The 23,672-nt window shown below is 44.9% G+C and overlaps 1 protein-coding gene and 1 long non-coding RNA gene across 7 annotated transcripts in view; one reads left to right on the forward strand and one right to left on the reverse strand.

Moving 5' to 3' along the window:
* MTUS2 (microtubule associated scaffold protein 2) overlaps positions 1-23,672 on the reverse strand; it is a 701,667-nt gene that overhangs the window by 14,281 nt on the left and 663,714 nt on the right. For all 6 annotated transcript variants that reach the window (XR_009213198.1, XM_032150562.2, XM_032150559.2 and 3 more), the window contains 2 exons: positions 10,671-10,885; positions 3,178-3,283 (listed from right to left, as the gene is read on the reverse strand). Coding sequence is in view for 5 of the 6 variants with exons in the window: in XM_032150562.2 (XP_032006453.1) it covers positions 3,178-3,283; positions 10,671-10,885 (321 nt within the window). In the remaining variant the exon portion in view is untranslated. The remainder of the gene's footprint in view (positions 1-3,177; positions 3,284-10,670; positions 10,886-23,672) is intronic.
* LOC116467117 (uncharacterized) lies at positions 3,300-14,544 on the forward strand. The gene is made up of 3 exons (XR_004247711.2): positions 3,300-3,683; positions 5,749-6,190; positions 14,118-14,544. It is a non-coding gene; the product is annotated as an uncharacterized LOC116467117 (long non-coding RNA).

Consider the following 23,672-nt stretch of genomic DNA (forward strand, 5'->3'; position numbering starts at 1 on the left):
CCCATAAACACACCACCATATACACACACTGCACACTATAAACACCCGCACACATACCACACACACACATCCACATCCCCATGCCTCCCACCACACACACACACAAACCCACATCCCCCCATACCTCCCACCACACACACACACACACAAACCCGCATCCCCCCATACCTCCCACACCACACACACATACACACACACACACACACACACACATTCTACATTCAGCTATACCACCATCCTGCCCAAGTCAGATCCTTTGTTTACATTATTCATTGATTCTCTAAACTGTTCTCATGGCAAAATAACTAGGTAATTAACATTAAATCCCATTTTCTTCCCCTCCCAGGATCACTCTTCCTTCCCACTGCGAAGCAGCCATCTGGGGCTGAGGAAAGCAGCGGAGCTGCGAGCAGCCATCCTGCCAGCGGGGCTCGCCAGCCAGGCTCAGTGCTGTGTCTACACGGACACCTTGGTAGCCTCCTGGCTGCACTCTGAGAACCATACATCCCTGGGATTTGCTTCAGCAAAGATTCGGTGTTAAGACAACTCAGATGCAAGGAAGAACTAATTGGACTGGTTCCTCTTGGAGGGTTTGAAACAATTCTGTTCTGTGACAAGTGTCAACCCAGCAATAATTTGCAAGTTAGGCAGAAAGAGATGTCATGTAAGAGTTATTAAGCAAATGGATTCTATTTTCCTCCAGATGGGAAGAGTCTTATTAGCTGGGTGAAGCCCATCTCATTCTGGCTACACAAGCAATTTGTTTTCATGTTATAATGAGAGGGAGGAAGGTCTCATTATCGGCCTGGATCATATGCTCAGAATGGTAGCGTACTGGAGACCGACAATTACCATTCTGGGTGGTGTGAGCTGCAATTAGGAAAAACTTTGTGGTTTTCATTGACTCAAATCTTTTAACTAATGGTGGTAAGGGTCACTAAGAAATCCAGTTGTTATAGCTGACATTTACATTTGGAAAAGAAATGTTTGTGTTGATTTCACTGATAGAGAACCATATGGCCTTTCTGGTCTGCCTGCCTCTGACTAAATGATTAGTGTTAAGTCATCGAGAGCAGCATCCTGACCATAATAATAAATTTTTTAGCTACCATTACCTACACCCACATGGCCTTGACATCATTTATAATTCAAAGACCTTGAATGTGGTGTCTGAGTGAGACTTCATTAGTCAGAAAAATCCACCGGATCTGTTTATGTGAAAATTCAGAAAGAAAAGGCGACACCATGGCTCACTGCCATTTCCATTCACGTTCTCTCTTGTGAGACCAGCTTCCTCTCGTGACAGATTTCAGGGCATTTTCAAAGGATCCCAATGCCCCAGGGGAAAAGAAGAGGCAGTATCCATTCTGAAGATGACATAAACCACTGCTAATATTTGTGTCTTCATCATGTATTTCTTTATTTCAAGCTCATGACACTGCCTCACGCTTAATACGGTGTTTAACACAATGGTCCTCAAGTTTCCCTGCATATTAGAATCACCTAGGGAGTTTTAAAGCCTTCTGATGCCTGGGCTGCACCCCAGAGCAATTACATTGGAATATCGGAGGTAGGAGCCACACATCAGTACATTTTTAAAAACTTCCAGGTGGTTCCAACGTGTAGCCAAGGATAGAGACCAGTACCCTGAGTGTGAAACATACTACCAGGACCGAGGCAATCCATTTAACTAGTTCCCAGGAAAATACCGTCTCTTGCCTCCAGCTTGGTCACTCACTAACAGTTCCCAGAGGTAGCGGAGGTGGTGCTTGAGGGTGACAATAACACAGACCTTGGTTGTGGCACACTGGGTCTTGTTCACAGAGAACATTTTTACAATAATAAAAACTCTGATGCTAATTCTCAAATTGTAAAAGTTTATCAATGTATTGTTAACTGTCATTGCTTTTAATACACACTTTTTTTTTTGAGGCGGAGTTTTGCTCTTGTTGCTGCAGTGCAATGGTACAATCTCGACTCACTGCAACCTCTGCCTCCCAGGGTTCAGGTGATTCTCCTGCCTCAGCCTCCCGTGCACCCAGGCCACCGTGCCTGGCTAATTTTTGTATTTTGGGTAGAGACAGGGTTTCGCCATGTTTGCCAGGCTGGTCTTGAACTCCTGACCTCAGGTGATCCACCTGCCTCAGCCTCCCAAAGTGCTGGGATTACAGGTGTGAGCCACTGCTCCTGGCCTTTAATACACACTTTAACAACCAGCTGACTGGGAGCGAAAAGTAAAGCGAGAGGAAGTTGAAAAATAAATTGTATGTATTAATGTAAATGCATGTGAAAGTGTAAAATGCTGCCTCTTTCACAAAGGAAACTCTCACTGCAACTTAGTACTGATGCTGTTATGACCCACGTAAAACCCAAAGAAAATTCAAAGTTACAAAAATGTAGAAAGAAAGATCTGGAGACTTAACGCACACCCACGGTGAATGTGGTCGATGAGTGTAAGCTCTGGATACCCCGATCCAACCAGATGCTGCAGTGGCCCGGAGAACATCACGAATATGAGGAAAGTGTATCCACGCTGGGGCTTCCATTTGTTTTTATAAGGCCATAAAAATCATAAAGCCTAGCCGCGTGTGGTAGTGGGCACCTGTAATCCCAGCTACTCGGGCTGGAGGCTCCAGCTGAGGCTGGAGAATTGCTTGAACCCAGGAGGCAGAAGTTGCTGTGAGCTGAGATGGCACCACTGCACTCCAGCCTGGGCAACAGAGTGAGACTCTGTCTCAAAAAAAAAGACAAAAAAACATAAAGTGCACCATTTCCATGCTTGCTTTAGACAGTGGCCCTCAAGTGTGCCTCTACATTAGAATCACCTAAGGAGTCTTAAATCTTGATGCTTACACTGCACTATGAACCAAGGACATCAGAATCCCTGGGTTGGGACTGAGGCTGGCATTGGTCTTTTGTTACAGCTCCCCAGGGGACTCGGAATTCCAGTATTCAGCAAGGTTGAGGATAACTGCATTGGAGGAAAGAAGCAGCTAACTACCTGGATCCTTAATTCCTATCTCTTCTTTTCCTAGGAGCCAACAGGAAAAGATGCACCAGGAGGGAAAGACAGGAAAGGAGGGACAAGAGAGGAAGGGGGGCTCCACACATCCGCAGCAGGAAAGGCTTGGATTGCACCACCCACCCCTGCCTGCTGCACAAGAGGCTGGGAGCTACCTTGGACTTTGTGGTCGTGGTCATCCTGCAGGATTGTGATGGCGACCGTGTGGTTATTTTCCATCTCTAGGAGAGCAGCATCATGGCTGGCGGTGAGATCTTCCACCTGGAGGAGAGGCGCAGTTACCGGTTAGACAGAGAGCTGCTTGGAGAACAGAAGTGGAATTCCATGAGTGGAAAAGGTCCGTGACCCAAAACATCAATGACAAGTCACAGCCTCGTGCCAAAGCAGGAGAGTTGGACTTTGGTGGTGATGTGGCAGCCCTCAGAGTCACGGGGAGATCATTGCCACAACCTGGCTCTTTGCAGGAGGGTCCAACTCCAGGCAGGGGACCACTGCCTGAGATACCTCTTTAGAGTCCTGAGTGTGGCTCCTGGACCATCCCCTTCCCACTCCTAGTCCATCCCCTTGCACCGCTATGAGCAATGACGGCAAAGGAAAAGAAAAGGGTCCTCCCTGTGAGGTGGTCTGTTTCCCAGTGGCAGGGGGAGCTACAGTACACAAGGTAAGTGGAGGGAACAAATACTTATTAGGCTGCCCGAGATAGGCTACTCTACTTAACCCTCAGAGCCACCTTATGAAGTATATCTTTTTATGCCCAACTGACAGATGTGGAAACTGAGGCTCAGAGAAATTTGAAATGTTTTGCCCAAGGGCTAATAAATGGCAGAGCTAACAGTGAGACCCAGGTCTGTCTGACTCCAAAGGTGAGGCTCTTTCTAATGCACTATTGTTTTGTGTTGACCTCCCCCAAGCAAGACTAGGAATGAACACCTTAGGATTCTCTCGCCAATACCAGGTGAGGCTGGTAGGTCTGTGTGTCTCTTTTTAAACATAAGGTTGCTCACCAGATTATAACTGCAAGTAGTGCAGCCAGTCCAGTCCAGCATTCTTCATGTTTCCTGACCCCCTCCGCTACCCCTCACCTGCCTGCCTACCAGGTTTACTGTTTTTGTTACTGTTATTGGGGCTGTTGTTTTAGTAATTGCCTAAAACGACCTCTCCCTATGATTGCGAATCTCTCCTGGATACACTACAACAGTGTTTATCCAAATTCTCTGTCAGTAATCCACTGTGAAAATCACCATTGTACACAATACCACAATGCACACACCCACACACAACCACACCCAAAACCAAAGTTTCACAAAAACAAAACTTCCCCTTCCATTTGGAAAAATCTGCTTTAAAAATGTTTCCTCTATTTTACTTTGTTGTACAAAACGCTAGTTAGGGGCCACTACATTTATTTCACAAGCTACTACTGCATCAAAACTTGGCATTTGAAAACCACTGAACTAGAAAATATGCGCTGGTCTTGAAGCTCCGTGGTGGCCCAGTTAAGAAGACATTGCTTCTAGCTGGTCATATTCAGCTACCTCTGAGCTCCCACATTTCTCTGGGGAACATTCACAGGCTAACCTTTGATCTGAATGGAGAAAGGGCTCTCCCCTGCCTGTGAAGTTGACACATGAAGATATATTTGTTTTAAAAAGGGGTGGATTCCCATTCTGGATACTATTATTTCATCAAAAAATTATCCTGACTTCTCTCTCTTGTGGTAAACGAGAACTTCATCCACTAAAACAAACATCACTGGGTAAAAACAACAACAGACCGACGGCATTAGGAAAGTTTCATCGCAGTGTGAGAACGGACGTGGTGCACGATGGCTCACTCGCATTTAAAGGCCATTCTTGATCAAACGGTATTTACTTGAAGCTCAGAGCTATGAACCCACCAGCAGAGAGGCTGATTACAACAGTATTTAATTGTCCAATTCCTGTTTATGGGAGGTTTTTTGTGGAATCTTTGTCCAAAACCTTTCAATCTGTTGGAAAAATAAATCACTGGTTTAAAAAAGGAAATTTCTTTCTGCTCCATTACAGATGTCACTTAGGCCACGGCACACTGTAAAAACACAGCTCCCCGCTTCCCCCGCCCCACACACACACTGTTTAGAGGGTTGCTACACAGTTCAGGAGAGCAAAAAACCTTTCATCGGTCCTTGGCATGATTCTAATTTATTCGGTGCTTACACAAATGATCATGAGTGGTTTCAGAAAAGACAGACAGATGGAAGAACTAAGTTTCAGAAGAGTCCCATGAGTCCCAGGAGGTGGATGTGCCCTGACTGGCAGTACTACACTGTGTTTGTGGCATCAATGTATGCCATTCTGGCTTGCTGGAAGGCATGCCTTTGATTCAGTGGTGATGGAATACCATGCCCACTGTATTAAGTAAGGGTAATGTAATGGCATGATATATTCCTTACAACCTTTCCGAGGTGCTTTTATGAATGAAATACTGATCTCTTAACTCTAAAAGTTCATATGGAATTACAGAAATGCCCAGTATGTTAGGAAGGAAACTAATGAGATCCCATGAGTCAAAAAATCTGAACACAATAATCCCCGCCCTTTAGTAATTTAGGTTTCATGCAATTTTATGGTTTTTAAAAAATGTTATCTCAAAGAGGAAGGAGCTGTCTACTGTTGGCCATCCTCTTTCTTGTCATAGTATTAATCCATATAATGTCTTCTCCTATGGTTCTTGGCTTCTTTCTACAGCACAGGTTCACATTTATGAAGCAGCCAATAAGAATTCCCAGCCTGAGAGGACGTTGAAACCAGAAGGAATTGGAGGAGATTTAAACAAGCTGACCCAAGGAAAGCACAAGATCTTTCTATGCATTGAAGATCACCAAATCAAAGACAAAAGTGCTCGACCATTATGGCCTATGGCAAACTCGGGCTGGCTGAAGCATCCTTCTCTTCCATTTAGAACCCTGGTGAGGCCCCTTAGACCACCACTGGGCCATCCTCCTCCCGCCTCAGAGACAGAGTTCTGGGCTGTGCCATGGAGGCCTCTGTCACACAGCCATCCGGTAGTCCTGGTTCTATGGAAAAGCAGCTGTTCCCTGTGACATGACTCCATTCCCGCAGCTGCCTGCTATTCAGCTGGGCTGACGGACAGCAGAGCACAGGGTTGGAAGACCACCCTCTCAGATGGGTAAGAATACAGCTGTGGGTTGACTTCATTTAGCCATTTACAAAATGCAATGATCTAGGGCTTTGGCAAGTCACTTAGAGAAGACTTAGATTTCAAATGAAGAAATGTGTGTTTTACATTTGTCTCAGCTTCACTCATTAAACCCAAACCATGTGGATGGGCACAAACTCCCATTTGCGCCCATCCACATGGGATGAGAGAGAGGGAGGCTGCCCAGGCCCACTCTCTCCCATGCTCTCTTAATGACTTCCCTTTTTAGATAACGAGGGGCCCTCCTTCACTTGGTCCAGGCTTACAGTATCCTGGACACCGGCTCAGAGCCATGCCAGGGCTCCCAGTCTCCTGTCATCCCACGCGGGGCTGTGCCTTTGCCCCTCTGCAGCCCTCCACACAGGCAGGTGTCGACAGAGGCGCCATCTCCACTGCACTGCCTCCTCCTGGAACATGGAACCTCTGGGCTGTGATGGCAGGCTCTGGTGCTGGGAGACGGAGGGCCCCCAGGGATCTCTTCTATTTGATTAGAGAGAAGGTGGTTTCTGCTGCACGGCAGCTGTGAGCCTGCTCTGCAGGAGGGCTAAGGAGGCATAATGCAGATGATGGACGAAGTGGCCTCTGTACATTTGGATTAATCCTGGGATGCTCTTCCTTTAGTCAGTTAGTCCAAAATGATTTCCTTACAAAAGCATAGAAAGTGTATCCTGGATATGAGACAAAGCAAATTTAAACTCCAAAGGCTGAGCTCTGCTGCTCCCTGTGGAGGAGGAATCTGTGCTGAGACTTGATGGAGCAGAATCGTCATGCATACAGACCGGCAGTCCCTGAAGCGAGTGGCTCTGGAGCAAGTCGTGGAGTAAGACAAACTTAGGGTCTTGGAGGAATGGGTCAAAGGTTACAAGCCTGATCCTTGCATGCTAGGTTCTGTGGCTCCCTATGTGTGGGGACAGCCAAAGGCAGCCCAGAAACCAGGGCTGGAAGCTGGGCCGAACATGTTTGCGGCAGAACAGGAAAATGCGTGTGTGTTTACGGTGAGTCTGTTTTGCGTGCTTTGACAAAGGGAAGCTGTGGCAATTTGGCATCTGTTAACGTGCAGCTTGCTACAGAGGGAGAGCTGGCTTTCACACATTAAACACCTTTATAATTGCACCTTTAAAATAAGAGTTATACCTTGTCTTTAAACTGACTTAAGAAAGCCAAGAGGCAACGCCACCCCCTCAGGTCCCCCTCAGCGCCCCTCCCTCAGGTCCTTAACTCGAGCCAGCAGGGTCCTGCAGTCCCATGATGCTTGCGGTTCTGGGCCCTGGCTGCACAGAGTCCAGAAACAACCCGCTGCCAGGCCTCATCAGTGATTCTGATTCAATTAGTGTCGGCGGAGGCTGAGAAGGGGTGTTTTGCCATTTCTCCAAGTGACCCACCTGTGTAGCCAGAGCACACACCACGGGCAGAGAGCCAGCCCCTGCTCTGTGAGATGGTGGGGGGCCAAGCAAGGAGCAGCCCTGGCTGGCTTTGTCATGACGGAGGTGCTGCTGCAAAGCCAGAGGTCAGCCTGCCTCGGCCAGCGACTCCCAATTTGAGTAAAGCGATATTTGCAGCCTCAGAAAATCCTGCGTGTCAGAACTGAAGCAGCACCTGCCCCTGCTGCCAGCTGTTGGGGGCCACTGGGTCATGAGGAGATGCCAGGTCAGTGAACCTGATTTTTAAGATTCCAGAAGGACAGAGATATCGCTATTTGTGGGGTTAGCATTGCCCAGTGCAACCGTCCCTGAGAAGGAGGCCCCAAGAGTGGAGAGTCCACCATGGACCCTGAAACCACGGATCATCCCCATCTCCATCTCAGTCACACCCTTGAGTCTCCTCTCCCACTAAACAGGAACACTGATTCTATCTGGCAGTTAGACTGTTGGCCTGGGGTGCATTTCATCTTCCTCACTTCCTGCATGTTCTCTGCTGGGGAAGCTGAAGCCTGGGGAAACAGCCAACGTTCTGCAGCAGGAGCAGAATCAGGGGCCTGAATAATTCATAGGCTTGCCTCTCTGGTTCCCCCAAACCAATGGGTTTCTGTTGGAAAGATTCAGTCAAATGTAAAGCATTCAGATGTGATTTCTGACACTTCCAGCTGTGCGGATAAGATGTGAAACTCAATTCCTCCACGCCCTGTCTGCATTTCTCACCCGCGTGACAGTTCCTTGGGCACTTATCTTGAAGCTTCCTCAATGGATAGATAAGCAAGCCCACATTTTATAAATCTTAGTATCTCTTGCAGTATCCTGTCGTGGTGCTTTGCGTACATACAATGCACATTCCATAAATATTCTTTGCACAGGTGAATGAGTAAATAAATAAACGGCTTTTGCTATCATAAAGGATCATGAACAGAGCGCAGAGCTCTCATACAGCAGAACGCGTTTGAATTATGCCCAGGTAGCTTATGTAAGTCTTTTTCATGTGGAAAAGTCAAGGGCTTCTTTCCTTTCATCGCTCCAGTTTGAAATCTCTAAAAGACCGCCATGTCCCGGCTTTAAAAAGAGGTGAAGCACATCTCTCGGCACATGCTTCTGCACAGGTGAGGCCTCAGCGAGGCGTCCTGGCCCCCGAGTGGACAGGCTCCCCTCAGCTGTGCCTCAGCTCCAGGGCACCACCACGAGAGCCTTCGTTCAGGGTCTCCTGACTGTGGACCACCTCTTAGCCTTCCTCCTCACCTTCCGGCATCCTCTCAACCAACCCAGACCTTCAGATGAGAGGTCTTTGGTAAATATGGGTATAAACGTGTTCTGTGTAAAATCGGGAATGAATAGCCCATAGATACAGAGGCACAGAACAAGTTGGTATTCATACCAGGTTTGAGATGTATAAAGTTGCCGTAAAATGTGTAAGACTGTAGACAGCAGCCCGTGCAAATGTCTACTCACCGGGGTTACATGCAGACAGACTGGGAGGCACGACGCCGGGGGTTCAGTTTCTCATGTTAACACCAACAGGTAACTTTAGCTGTAACCTATTCTGTTTCCTAGTCTCTATGGTCTAACCCACCTCAAAACAGGGAGGTGTGTCTGGCTTTTATAGGCCTCTAGGAAAGAAGAATGACTAACCTGAGATACTGTGTAGAATAAAATATCATAAAGTAAGAGAGGTTTTTATTACAATGACAGTAATTAGTATTACTCTTAAATTTCTCCCACGTCCCCGAAGATTCACAAGCCTCTTCTGGGGCAGTGGGAGAGCTGGGTGGGTACTGCCGTCTGAGATGTCCATTTGGAAGCAGCCGAGGAGGGCAGCCCCCAGGGTTTCTGACAATGAAGGCCACTCGACACTAACCTGAATGTCAAGTGAGATTTAAAGGGTGCTCTACACAAATGTCAACTTACTTTAAGCATATCATAAGCACACTATATAAAGCAACACACCAATTAGAGGGTGGGGTTGAAGCCATCGGAGCTGGAGAACTTAGAAACAAGAGAAAAGAAAGCAGTGGTGCTCATGGAAGCAGGATGGGTACACTGAATCATCCGCCTGCCTCTCATCAGCGCTAACGGCAGTCATGGACAAGGTGGCTGCCGTGGGGGTGGCAGCACCTGCCTCCTTCCAGCTTTCATACTGACAAGCTCCCTGGGAATTATCCTCTGGTTAGTCCACGGATGCATTTTCCTCTCCAGTAAGGTTTCTGCGCGAAGGTTAACCATTGGCATTCATTCTTTCATTCAGCAAATGGATATTGTGTGGTACTCTGCCAGGCATGGATCCAGGTGCCAGGCTCCAGCAGGAGAGCTGGCAGGCGATTCTAACTCAGTGGCTGACAGCAGGGGTGTGGAGCCAGACTGGTTCAATCCTGGCTTTTCCATGACCAGCTCTGTGAATTCTGGCAAATTATTGAACCATGGGGGCGTGGCTTTCTCCCATGTAAAATGGGAATAAGAATGGTACCTTCCTCGTTAGGGGAACTGTGAAGACTAAATGAGTCAGTTCACGTAAAGAGCTTAGAGCAGTGTCTGGTGTAGGACGAGCGCTACATACATTCTTATTCTTCTTATTCTTTCTGCCCTCACGGAATAGAAAGATGATAAATAAGGTAGAAAAGCAAAATGTATGTGTTAGTGATAAGTGCTGAAGGAACACTAATACTGGGAGGGGGACAGAAAGAGTGTGTATGTGGTTGGGGGAGGAATAATAATTTTGGATAAAGGTCTCACTGAGAAAGGTGACATTGGAGAAAAGTCTGGAAGGGAGGGCAAGAGGGAGCCATGCACTGTCTAGAGGGAGAGCATTCCAGGCAGAGGGCACAGCAAGTGTGAAAACCCTGAGGAAGAGTGAAGGAGGCCACAGTGGCTGGAGAAGAGAGGAGGGAGGAGAAAGGAGAAAGCAACTCAGAAAGTGAACTGTTCGAAAAGCTCACCCACTGAATAGGACTTCTTGCTAATGTGGCACTGGATCTCCTCCGCCTGCCACCTGCATCACACCCAACAGCAGAGCCGCACTGCAGACTGACCTGCTCCTGGTGTTGACACCGGATGCTCAGCAGCTGGTCACGGTGCTCCTCCTGCAGGTGCGCCATCTCCGCCTCAAATTGCAGCTGCAGCCGCTCCTCCAGCTCCTGGAGCTCGGCCTGCTGTTGCCAGCCCAGCCTCTTCACCTCGTCCTCGAACCGCCTCTCCAGCTCCTCCTTCTCCTTTTGTAGTTTCTCGCACTTTGCTGTATGGAAGGCTGGGCACAAAGCACAAGATCTTTCTTTAAAAAATGGCCCTAGGAGGCATGGGAAGGACCCAGCCTCCATGGTCAGGTCATCAAGGCTGGTGTAATAAACAGGGCGAGGTCCTCTGACTTCTGCAGGGCTACACAGTTTGTAAAGTGCTTTCCTTTCTACCCATTAGATCCTCACAATAGACCCTGGATGTTGGGGAGAAGCTGCAGCCTCACGGAGGTCTGGAGACTTGCCCAAGGTCATTCAGTGGCTGCAGAAGGAGCTGGGAAGGCAAATTTGGGCTTTCTGATTGCAAGGCCTCTAGGGCAGGTTGTCACAAGGTCTGTGGTCCACGGACATAAAAAATATTGGGTGTTTGGTAAAAATGTAGACTCTGAAATACACCCTGGGTGAATCAGAGCCCATGAGGCAGGAATTCAGGATCTCAACTTTTAGCAAAACCCCTGGGTGACTCTTATGTCCATCAAGACTTGAGAGCTGCACACTGTGGAAGCTGGTGATAGGAATAGGGCCTGGCGCCTAAGGCTATTCTCTTCTAGCTAAAATGCCAAACAGGATGATCTCAGAGAAGGTGAGGGGGTTTCCTTTCAGGTACCCTGAAGTTTTCTACTGGGTATCTCTTTTGCATAGGCACTCCACCCCTAATCACAGAGTTGTGGTTTGCTTCAGGTGTGCCAGCTGACATGGGCACGAGGCAATGACAGCAGTCACCATCGCTCCTGCCTGAGCTCCCCCTCCAAGCCTGCTCTGTCTTAGTGTCTGTGCCTCCCCTGTGCTGTGGGCAAAAGCCAAGTGCTTCCATTCTAAAGACCTCTCCCTGAGCTGCACACCTGCTTCCAAGACCTTGACATTCGACTACGTCTAGGTCAAATGGAACTGATTCCATACACACCCAAATGCAAATGCCGAGCTACACAGACACATCATTTACATTCTGCAAAGGTCTACCATGCTCGCTGCTCTGTGCTACAAACTGGGGAGACATTGGCATTTACGTTAAAATAGCGTGAGCAGGTACAGGTGCTGATTAACTGTAATCGGTAAGATGACAGGAATATACATCCAAGGTTGCTAGACAGCATTTGAAACACCCTAATCAGAAGTCCCACGCTATAGAGGCAGCTAATTAAAGGGCTTCTTTGCCACATTTGGCTCTGAAAAGTTTAATCAGCATAAGGGATGTTAACGTTTTTTTCTTCTGGTGAAATAAGTGGTGGATTCACTAGATATTACACAGGCACCTTGCCCTTGTGTGAAGGGTGTGTCCTAACACCCTTCACACAGCCCAGCAGCCTAACACTGTCCCCAGTGGTCTTCCTAGCCTACCCGAGGGCTTCCACTGGGCCAGTGTCCCACATCCCATCATTTAATGGAGGACTCTGATCTCCCAGTGCAATCAGGGCCCACCGAGGGCAGGGTGGTTGGAGCTGTTCATTCCATGTGTAGGCAGTAAGGAGATGCGCTGTAGGCAGAGAATTTACAAGCGAAAACCAGACTGACTTTAAAAGACCCCTGGCTTTTGATTAGCGCCGTGCACCAATAATTCTAAACAATATTGATGGAAAAAGACTCCTCCTCCAAAAAGGCTTTTGTTGCTCTAAGTTCTGAACAATTGCTACAGTGACTTACCTTTCAGGTTTTTGAACTCTTGAGGGCTTTTTATTTGTTCAATCACACAGAGAAAACATAGAAGTACAGTACAAGGACATTGTTGTATAATTGGAACCATTTGAGAGTAAGATGCTGACCTGCTGAACATGAACCCCATATCTCCCCATGTACATTCCCTACAAATAAGGGGTTTCCCCAACTTAACCAGAGCACTGTCATGAAAATCAGGAAAGAAACATTGCTACAATAGTGCTGCCCGGTGCTCAGGCCTACTTCAGTTCCACGAGTTATTCTGATGACGTCCTTTCTAGAAAAGGAATCCAGCCCTGAATCACAAGTTGCACCAAAGGAGGCTCCTGTCTCCTTAGTCTCCTTCAGGCTGGGACAGTTCCTGGGTCTTTCCTTGACTTTTAGAACCTGGACACTATTTTAAAGATAACCGGCCAGGAATCTTGTAGAATGTTTCTGAATTTAGTGCGTCTGATGTTTTCTTCTTATCCCGTTGAGCTTACGCCTGTTTGGCAGGAATATTACAGAAGTAGCACTGAATTCTTCTCAATTAATAAATTTAAATAATATCGTGAAAATTGAAATTTCTTCTTTTTAAATTATTTATGTAGTGAGTCAGGAAAATAATGTGTATTACTGATTATTACATGGGGATGCTGAAAATAATTTTGTGGTATAGAAGACAAGGTGTTAAAAATGGTCTATTTTGGGTATCAAATTACGTGTGCCCCTGAAATAAGTGTGTGTGTGTATATATATATATATATATATATATATAAAATTGTCACATCTGCTGCAAGTAGATCTTTTAGGTGAGGTATTTCTAAGGAACAAACAGATGGAATGCACCAAGCTTCAGAGCACAGGTAGGAAGCTGACATTTTGCTTGCCTGCTAATAATTATTAGTATGAAAGGCAGACTTGGTCAGAGATTTTGTGGTACCTTGTACTGAGGTCATGGCTGGGGACCCCCAGGGTCCTCCCCTTCCTCTGATCACTGGAGGCTACAGTCCCCACACAAGGAACTTAATGAACAATGACTGACAGGCAATGTGGCTCAGGTGTGGTGGCAGAGCTGAGGATATGCCTGTTCCCAGGAGTTCTGCGACCCCAGCTTACTTAAGCTCCAGCTCTCCCTAAAGACCCTCCAACTAAGAAAAAGTAATCAGGATTCCACCAGGGAGTTGAGCTAGCGAACAAAGCTCTTAGAAATCACAGAAGAGGCAAGAGGTAGATATATAAAGATAGGTTTATCCTGAGATGACTGGGTGTTAAGAGAATAGAACAAAGACCATAGAATGTCAATTAAAAAACAGTGATTGACAGATTGACACAAAGTCAAATTAAATCAAGTAGAGAAGCAAGAATTTTATCTACATTGGGAGAAAGCACAGAGTCACCCTACAGACAAAAACACAGGCCCCTGCTGCCCAATAGGGCAGCCCAGGGAACAAGCTCCATGTGGACTTCCCAGTGCATGAGGCCTGTCTGCAAAGTGCTCTTGCCTCTAAAATTCAATGTGCAGTAGCTTCATAGTGGCCTTTGCCTCTCATATCATGCACCTGTGGATGGAAAAACTAAAGCAGTGACATTGATGTGTTTGCTTGTATTTAGGTTTACCAAGAAGCTCACTGAGAGGTGACACAAACGGCCAAGGAACATGAAAAGACGGTCAGTGCCCTCGCAAATGGAAGCAGGCAATCATTTTTCATCTACAAGGCTGATAAAGATGAAATGTTCTGATAGTACAGGAAGAGTATAAGGAAACTGTCACTCGATGGACTCTAGGTGAAATATAACTGATACAGCTGCCTTGGAGGGCAAAGATATCTTTCACAATTTAAATGACAGGGATGGCAGCATTATGGGTGGGAGATGAAGAATCTGGGTTTCTTTTAGGGGTGATGAAAATGTTCTAAAACGGATTGTGGTGACAATTTTCCACAACTCGGAATATACTGAAAACCACCAAATTGTACACTTTAAATGGGTGCATTGTATGGTATATGAATTATATCTCAATAAAATTTTTACCAAAAGAGAGGAAGAACATTTTTAAAAAACTAACACGACATGGAATATATCTCAGAGGATAAATTTAGATGTTTTTATAGAAGGAAAGTTCATATTCTGATTTTAAAACTCTAGATAATAATGGTGAAGATAAATGCTGGCAAAATAAAACAACAATGAAAACCCTACCACAACGCTGTTGTATACACACACACACACACACACACACACATATATACATATATACATATATGGATATCCAGTCATGCATCGCTTAATGATGGAGATACGTTCTGAGAAATGCTTTATTAGGGAATTTCATCATTGTGCAAACATCATGGAGTATAGGCATAGCCTATTACCCACCGAGGCCGTATGGTGTAGCCTGCTGTTCCTAGGCTACAAACCTGTACAGCATGTTACTATACTGAATACCGTAGGAAGTTATAACACAATGCTAAGTATTTGTGAATCTAAACATATCTACACATTAACAAGGTACAGTGGAAATATGGTATAAAAAACGGTACACCTGCACGGGGTACTTACCATGAATGAAGCCTGCAGGACTGGCAGCTGCTCTGGGTGAGTCAGTGAATGGTGAGTGAACGTGAGGGCCTACGACATGACTGTACACTACTACAGACTTTAGAAACACCATACACTTAGGCTACACTACATTTATTAAAAAAAATGTTTCTGTCCTCAAAATAAGTTAACTTCAGCTTACCATAACCTTTTTACTTCACAAACTTTTTAATTTTTTCAAACTTTTTGACTCTTTTGTAACAACACTTAGCCTAAAATGCAAATACACTGTAAAGCTGTTCAAACATGGTTTTTCTTTATATCGTTATTCTAAAAGCTTTTTTCTATTTTTAAAATTTTTATTTACTTTTTTACTTTTTAAGCTTTTTTGTTAAAAACTAAGACACAAATGCATATATTAGTGTAAGCCTACACAGGCCCACGACCACCAGTATCTCCACCTTCCAACTCCACATCTTGTCCCACTGGAAGGTCCTCAGGGGCAGTACCACCCATGGAGCTGTCATCTCCTAGGAAAACATTGCCTTCTTCGGCAGTACCTCCTGAAGGACCTGCCTGAGGATGTTTTAGAGTAAATTTTATTTTATAATACATAGGAGTACCCTCTAAAATAATTATCAAAATATAGCATAGTAAATACATAAACCAGTAACAAAGTCATTTATATTATCAAGTATTAGGTACTGAACATAATTATGTGTGCTAGACTTTTATACGATTGGCAGCACATTAGGTTTGTTTATACCAGCATCACCACAAAGATGTGAGTCATGCATTGTGCTACGAGACTCTGACGTCACTGGGTGATAGAAATTTTTCAGTTGCATTATAATCTTGTGGGACTACCTTTGTACATGAGGTCTGTTGTTGACTGCGATGTTGTTATGTGGTGCATGGCTGTACGTGGAACCTAGGAATCATTCTTACCACTTTTTAGCTAGAGATACATTGAGCACATAAAACTCAAATGAAAATAATAAGAAAAATGCTAATCATTTATTTTGTTTTTAGAAAGTACTGTTTTGCATGGGAAAAAATTATTTATCACGTGCCAATATCAGTAGCTTTAACTCCAGAAGATCAAGGCAATAAGTTGACTTGTGTAGATGGAATAAAACAGACAAAACATATATAAATGAGTAAAAACAACTTATTTACATTGATGAAAAAATTAAATGACACATATCTTTTAATACAATAATTTCACAAGTGCACAAAAAACTGGGTCAAGGACAACCACTATAGCATAATTTGCCTTAGGGAACTAGTAGGGGGCTACTTAAATTATGATGAGAAATCCAGTACACATATAGGTTGAATCTTGTGCCAATGGGGTATAGGTAACCAGTAAAAAAATAAGGCAAATCTTTTTGTAGTATCATGGAATGACTTCTGTAATATATTGTTAAACCAAGAAAAGGCAACATGCAAAACAGTGTAACTGCAAAATTACATTTGTGATAAAAATGTATCTATATTTCTACTCTTTCTCCTTTGGGAGGTTGGGTGCCAAGGTATAGGATTCACTGTATATTGAATTCCTGTAATGATATATATTTCATTAAATCCCTATTTATTGTTTGCATGACTTAGAAGTAAAAAGATTTTTAAAATTATTGTCATAATTAAAGAGAAGTCTGGGTTTTTAAAAGTTCTGGTAAAAGTTCAATTTCACTTATAGTTTTATCCAGTGGTAGGATGATTCACGGACCAGGCACTCTACCAGAGGCTCAGAAATGATTGGGTTTCATTCTAGGGCTGTCCCTGAACTGCACTGTTGTCTCAAATAAATCACAAACTGGGTACACCTCAGTTTTGCTGTCTATAAAGTGGCAAAGTAATCACTTTTTGCACATATAGGTCCAATCCCCAAATTCCCAATTGCTATTATAAAATGAGAGGTGATGCTTACATTCTTCCAATGGCTCTCTGTTGTAAGCCCTAGGCCTGTAGAAAATATTGGATAATAAGAGCAGCTGGCACCAGGGGAAATGGCTCCAATAACGGAGTCCCTAAAGAAATAAATATCCTGTTGCCTCCAGTAAACCTTCAGAAGTCTATCTATTTGGGCACTTTTCAGACAGAGATTAATGTAAGCTAATTTAACAGCATGAGACAACACCTGGAGTTTCACTTTCATTATTTCTATTCATGTGAAAACATTTAGTCCTTTAGAGTGAAGACAGACACCACTATCATAAACCCCTATAATCGAGGGAGCTGAGAAAATAGATTTTCAAATAATCAGATCATGATTGGCCAAGAGAATATAACATTTCTAATTCATAAGCATAGATGTGAAAAGCAAAAGTAGGATTATAATCTGTTGTACAGTTTTAAATAACTGATGTTTATTGACAACGAATAATACACACACATCTGATATAAAAATACCTAAAATATGATTAAAACTGCATTTGGAACATCCTCCGACATATATAATATAAAGATATCAACCTACCAACTTCCGAGTGTAAACCAGTAAGATGTAGTGTGATCCTTGAGACAACAGCAGAGTAAAATTGCTGTTGGAACCATTTATAAGACAAGCTTAGTTTCAAGCACAGTTCATAAATTGAGTAGGAGAACACTCAACCAGTAAGATCAATTTGCTTTCAACGACTGTCCCAAGTGTCTTCTGAATAATTGTAACTTCACATTGGTTTTCCAAAGAGGCAGCAAAAATAGGTGGTTACAGCACTAGATTGAAACAAAAGAGAACTATCTGGCTCTATAGCTCATAATAAAATCATAAATAAGAATATTATGTGGCCTTTTATGTCATAGCGAATGCTTTATAATAGCTGTAAAATAAATGATGAACCAATACTTTGTGTGTATATATAACATATATAATGTTATCATTATATATATACACATAGTATATATTATTTATATATTTACATGCACATTATATATATTTAGGTCACTATAATAGTCACTATCATTACATACTGATGAAAGACAATACCACAGTTAGATAAAAGATTAAGTTGTTTCTTCAAGAGATTGGGAGTAATTGAAAAGACAAAATAACTGTCAAGGACAAAATTTAATTTAAAAAATTACCCCAATGTCACTACACAAAGAAAATGAAAATTTAAATTGTGTAATCCCTTCAGAGCATTTCAGTGGTGAGAATTCTTAATATCCTGTTAGGAATTTCCCATGTCTTCCTACCTAACATTTTACGGCTACTTTATATTCTCATGTTCATGTAACACAATTTATATTCTCTCATTATTGCACAATTAGTTTGTTTCCAAGATTTGCCATTATAGACAATGCAACAAACATGTTCACCCATATATCATTTTGCTTTTTTTCATTTAGGATACATTCCTAGGTATAAAATTACATGGGATTAAATATTATGAGCATCTTTATGCAGTGTCGTTTTTCTTTTTTGGTGGCACAGATCCTTGTAACAAACCTGTGACCACCAGGCAGAGCTATGCTGCCTGAAAAATGCCCTCTGGTGGCAAATGTCTTTGTCCAAACCTGTTAGGTCACAGGAACATCCATCCACAAGGTGGTCAGGGTGGGTTGCATGAAACACAACTGCCTGGGATCCTGGACACACTACCCTGTGGAGCCCTACTCTCTCTAATTACTGATTTTTGATGACAATGTTAAGAAGTGAGAAAGGAACCGCTGAAAATGAAGGATGAAAGTTCATGGACCATGGCTGGGCACGGTGGCTCACACCTGTAATCCCAGCACTTTGGGAGGCTGAGGCAGGCAGAACACCTGAGGTCAGGAGTTGGAGACCAGCCTGGCCATGGTGAAACCCCATCTCTACTAAAAATACAAACATTAACCAGGCTTGGTGGCACGTGCCTATAATCCCAGCTACTTGGGAGGCTGAGGCAGGAGAATCGCTTGAACTCAGGAGGCAGAGGTTATAGTGAGCCGAGATCATGCCACTGCACTCCAGCCTGGGTGACAGAGCAAGACTTCATCTCAAAAAGAAAAACAACAGAAAGTTCATGGGCCAAGAGTGAAAGAACAGGAGTCACTGGGACTCTTGTCATCTCTGCAGGTCCCTGCAGCATCTCTAGGGCCTGGTGACCAAAAGGGAGCTGGCGCTGTGAAAATCACAGGTGGCATCTGCGAGTGCTTCCTGGGTGCCAAGCACCTGCCTCATACCGTTACCCACACAGTAAGCCTACTAGGGGTCCCGTAAGTAGCCTAATCCATTTGCAAAGAGCAGGCAGAGGCTCAGAAGGAGGAAGTAAGTGACCTAAGATCAATGTGTGGGAGGGCTAGGCCTGCCTAGCAGAGGCTGGAGCATAAGCTGAGGCCTCTCCTCTTGTCCACCCCTCTGGTGCGGGCCTCCACGATGCACCCGTGTGGTAATACTGGGAGGGAGGACAATGCCTCACCATAGCTTCCTAAAAACACCCACTCTTGTAAACTGCAACACATCTCTTTACCCGTCTGTCTCCCTCAGCGGTGGGCAAGGACAGTTGCTATCCTCATTTTTGTATCTGTGTTCAGATAGGCAGGCCAACAGTCAATAAACTGATGTTGACTTTATGTCACCTCTTGTGTGACAAGCATAGTTCTTGGCATAGTGGAGAACAGACACTGTCATGGCAGGCAAACAAATGAGCAAAAAATGTAGGAAGTAAAATTTCATTTTATTATTGTTATTATTTTTGAGATGGAGTCTTGCCCTGGTACTGGAGTGCAGTGATGTGATCTTGGCTCACAACAACCTCTGCCATCCGGGTTCAAGTGATTTTCCTGCCTCAGCCTCCTGAGCAGCTGGGATTACAGGCACGTGCCACCAAGCCCAGCTAAGTTTTGTATTTTTAGTAGAGATCGGGTTTCACCATGTAGGCCAGGCCGGTCTCCAACTCCTGACCTCAAGTGATCTGTCCGCCTCAGCCTCCCAAAGTGTTGCGATTACAGATGTGAGCCACCCCACCCGGCCAGGATGCAAAATTTCAGACAGTAAAAACTTTAGATCAGTGCAGTAAAGAAAGTGAAATAGAAGCAAGGCTAGGGAAAGACCGGGGAAAGGAGAAGGCAAGTTCAGCTGGGGTGGATAAGGAAGGCTGTTCGGTGAAGATGCCATTCAAACAGACTTGAATGACATAGAAGAACGTAGAGAGATGGGGAAAGGGAGTCCCAGGTAGAAGGAACTGCAAGTGCCAAGGTCTTAAGATGGGAACAATTCCGGTATACTGTGGACAGAAAGACAACCAGTGGGGCCTAAGTGTTCATGGAGCAGAGCAGAAGGAGGTGAAGTTCCAGAGGAAGGTAGGGACCGATCACGCAGGGCCTGTGGGACCTCGAAAGAGTTAGGGTTGGCCGGGTGCGGTAGCTCACGCCTGTAATCCCAGCACTTTGGGAGGCCGAGGCGGGTGGATCACGAGGTCAGGAGATCGAGACCATCCTGGCTAACATGGTGAAACCCTGTCTCTACTAAATATACAAAAAATTAGCCGGGTGTAGTGGTGGGCGCCTATATTCCCAGCTACTCGGGAGGCTGAGGCAGGAGAATGGCGTGAACCCAGGGGGCAGAGCTTGCAGTGGGCCGAGATTGCGCCACTGCATTCCAGCCTGGGCAACAGAGCGAGACTGCCTCTCAAAAAAAAGAAAGAAAGAGCTAGGGTTATGCTCAGGTAACAATGGAAAGTCCCCAGAGAGTATCAAACAGGGGATAACAGGAACGAATGAAGCTTTTAAAACCCTCTGGGAGTTCCATGGAGAATAGACTGCAGGAGGCAAGGATGGAAGCGAGGCAATCAGTGAGGAGAATGTGTTTGGAGCCCAGGTGGTGAGATTCAGTGGTGACTTGGACTCAGGCTGTTGCATGGGGAGGAAAGGATTGATGGGGGCTGCATTTGGGGGGCAAAGACAAATTGACTTGCTCATGGATGGGATGCAGGAGGTGCGGGACAGACAGGAATCTTACAGTGGAATTCCCCTCTGGGTCACAATCCTTAGGAAGGGCCTTTCTGGATGTTGGAGGTTGCCAGTTAGTATGAAAAATATAAAGTTCAAGACTGCTAAATTTTGATAAGCCTTTCATGATTAATGATGGTATCACCTGGTTCACATGCTGCGGTATATTTTATACAGTATTGAGTTATTAAAAGCATGGACCCTCAGGATGGACTCTAGTTATTAAACTCCCCCAGTGCGGTGGGGTAGGTTAATAGTTGTGTTTTTCTCCCTGAGGGTCTGTAAACAGTTTGTGAAAGGATATTTGAGATTTGGCTGTACTAAGGTGAAGGGCATTTTGGGCATTAGGAGTCTGGGATGGGATGTGACAAATACAGAAATATTTCTTATCAAGGTGGCATTTTAAAGGGCACTGGTTTTCCTTCCCTGTGAGCCAAACTTTGAGAACACAGCCCCCAAACTGGATGACTACAGAGGCCTCCAGATCCCCTAATCCATGTCAGAAGTGCTGCATTGAAATCTCACCCCTTACTTCTTTTTTTTAATTAAATTTTATTTATTTTTATTATTATTTTTTAGAGACAGGGTCTTGCTCTGTCACCCAGGCTGGAGTGCAGTGGCACAATCATGACTCACTGCAGCCTGGAACTCTTGGGCTCAAACGATCCTCCCGCTTTGGCCTTCCAAATTTCTGGGATTATGGTGTGAGCCATTACACCCAGCCTCCTTCCTTCCTTCCTTCCTTCCTTCCTTCCTTCCTTCCTTCCTCCTTCCTTTTCTTTCTTTCTTTCCTTTCTTTCTCTCTCTTTTCTTTTCTTTTCTTTCTTTCCTTCCTTCCTTTCTTTTTTGAGACGGAGTCTCGCTCTGTCGCCCAGGCTAGAGTGCAGTGGTGCAATCTCAGCTCACTGCAACTTCCGCCTCCCATGTTCAGCCATTCTCCTGCCTCAGCCTCCCAAGTAGCTGGGACTACAGGTGCCCACCACCACGCCCGGCTAACTTTTTGTATTTTAGTAGAGACGGGGTTTCACCGCGTTAGCCAGGATGGTCTCGATCTCCTGACCTCATGATCCACCGGCCTCGGCCTCCCAAAGTGCTGGGATTACAGGTGTGAGGCACCCCGCCCGGCCGCCTTCTTTCTTAAAGAACTTACTGTATGCTGAATCCTGCAGGTCAGAGTTTCCAGATAACGAGAGATTAGAAGGGGTGGGTGGAAAAAGTGAAAGTCCAGGAAGGGGAGTGGTCAGAGGAGGGAGAAGGACAAAGCAGAAGTCAGGCAGGAGAGGCGGGGCAGGAGCCTCTGGCCCAGGCTCTGAAGCCAGGCAGGTGAGGTGGGGCAGGAGCCTCCTGCTCAGGCTCTGTCCACACCAGCTGTGGTAGCTTCAGCAAGGCACAGGGCTCTCAGGGGCCCGGCATTCTCATCTGAGAATACTGAGGTTGGGAACCTTCAGTATTCAGCCCGTTTCTGTCCTAGCATCCTAAAATTCTATGGGTATTGTGATGATGCAGGGGTGCATGGGTATATATTACATCCACTATCTTCTGTTAAAGCAAACAGGGAAAGGTGTACCAGATTTTATTATAATTTCCTTCCAAAATGGGCCCCTAAAGAGATACTTCAATTACAGGAAAAACGTGCTTTTGCAGAATCACTTCATGTCCCAGTGACATGAGAAATTCACAGCAATATCAATGCCTGGCATCTGTATGAGTTTCCTAGTTTATGAAGGTTCTTAACACACAATATTAATTTGTTTAACCTTCACTGCATATTGCAAAGATGGATGAAGCAGGCATTTTCCTCCTGATTTAATAGAAGAAATCAGTGACTCACGTAAGCTAACACAGGTAGAATCTCAACTCTCTGCAACCTCTCTGCAGCCCAGGTTCAAACAATTCTCCTGCCTCAGCCTCCTGAGTAGCTGGGATTACAGGTGCTTGCCACCACACCTGGCTAATTTTTGTATTTTTAGTAGAGACAAGGTTTCACCATGTTGGCCAGGCTGGTGTAGAACTCCTGACCCTCAAGTGACCCTCCCGCCTCAGCCTCCCAAAGTGCTGGAATTACAGGTGTGAGCCACAGTGCCCAGCCTCAGCAATGCTCTTTTGAAGAATAATAATATTGTTATTCTGCCATATGCTTTGGAAGAAGGGAAACAAAGAAATATGAGAAAAAGCAGAACAAAAATCCTGATTAGTTTAAAGCTCTTTCTAAGTAATAAATACTTGGCCATTTTATGTATTCTTTTGGGATTTTTTTGTTTTTTTGAGGCAAAGTCTCCCTCCATCACCAAGGCTGGAGTGCAGTGGTGTGATTATGGCTCACTGTAGCCTCTACCTCCCGGGCTCACATGATCCTCCCACCTCAGCCCCCACCACTGATGCTGGGACGATAGGTGTGCGCCACCACACTGGCTAATTTTTGCATTTTCTTGTAGAGACAGGGTTTCTCAATGTTGTCTTAGCTGGTCTTGAACTCCCTGGCTCAAGCTACCCACTTGTCTCAGCCTCCCAAAGTGCTGGGATTACAGGCGTGAGCCACCACGCCTGGTCTCATTTTATGTATTCTTAAACTAGAGGAGAAGCATTTCAACAAATGGATAATGACTGATTCTGTGTGTGAATATAATTGCAAGGTTATAACCTTCTTGGTCTGAGAAGAGAAAAATACAAGAATGATTTATGGAGGCAAAG

Source organism: Hylobates moloch, unplaced genomic scaffold (assembly GCF_009828535.3).
Source record: "Hylobates moloch isolate HMO894 unplaced genomic scaffold, HMol_V3 SCAFFOLD_4, whole genome shotgun sequence".
Lineage (NCBI taxonomy): Eukaryota > Metazoa > Chordata > Mammalia > Primates > Hylobatidae > Hylobates > Hylobates moloch.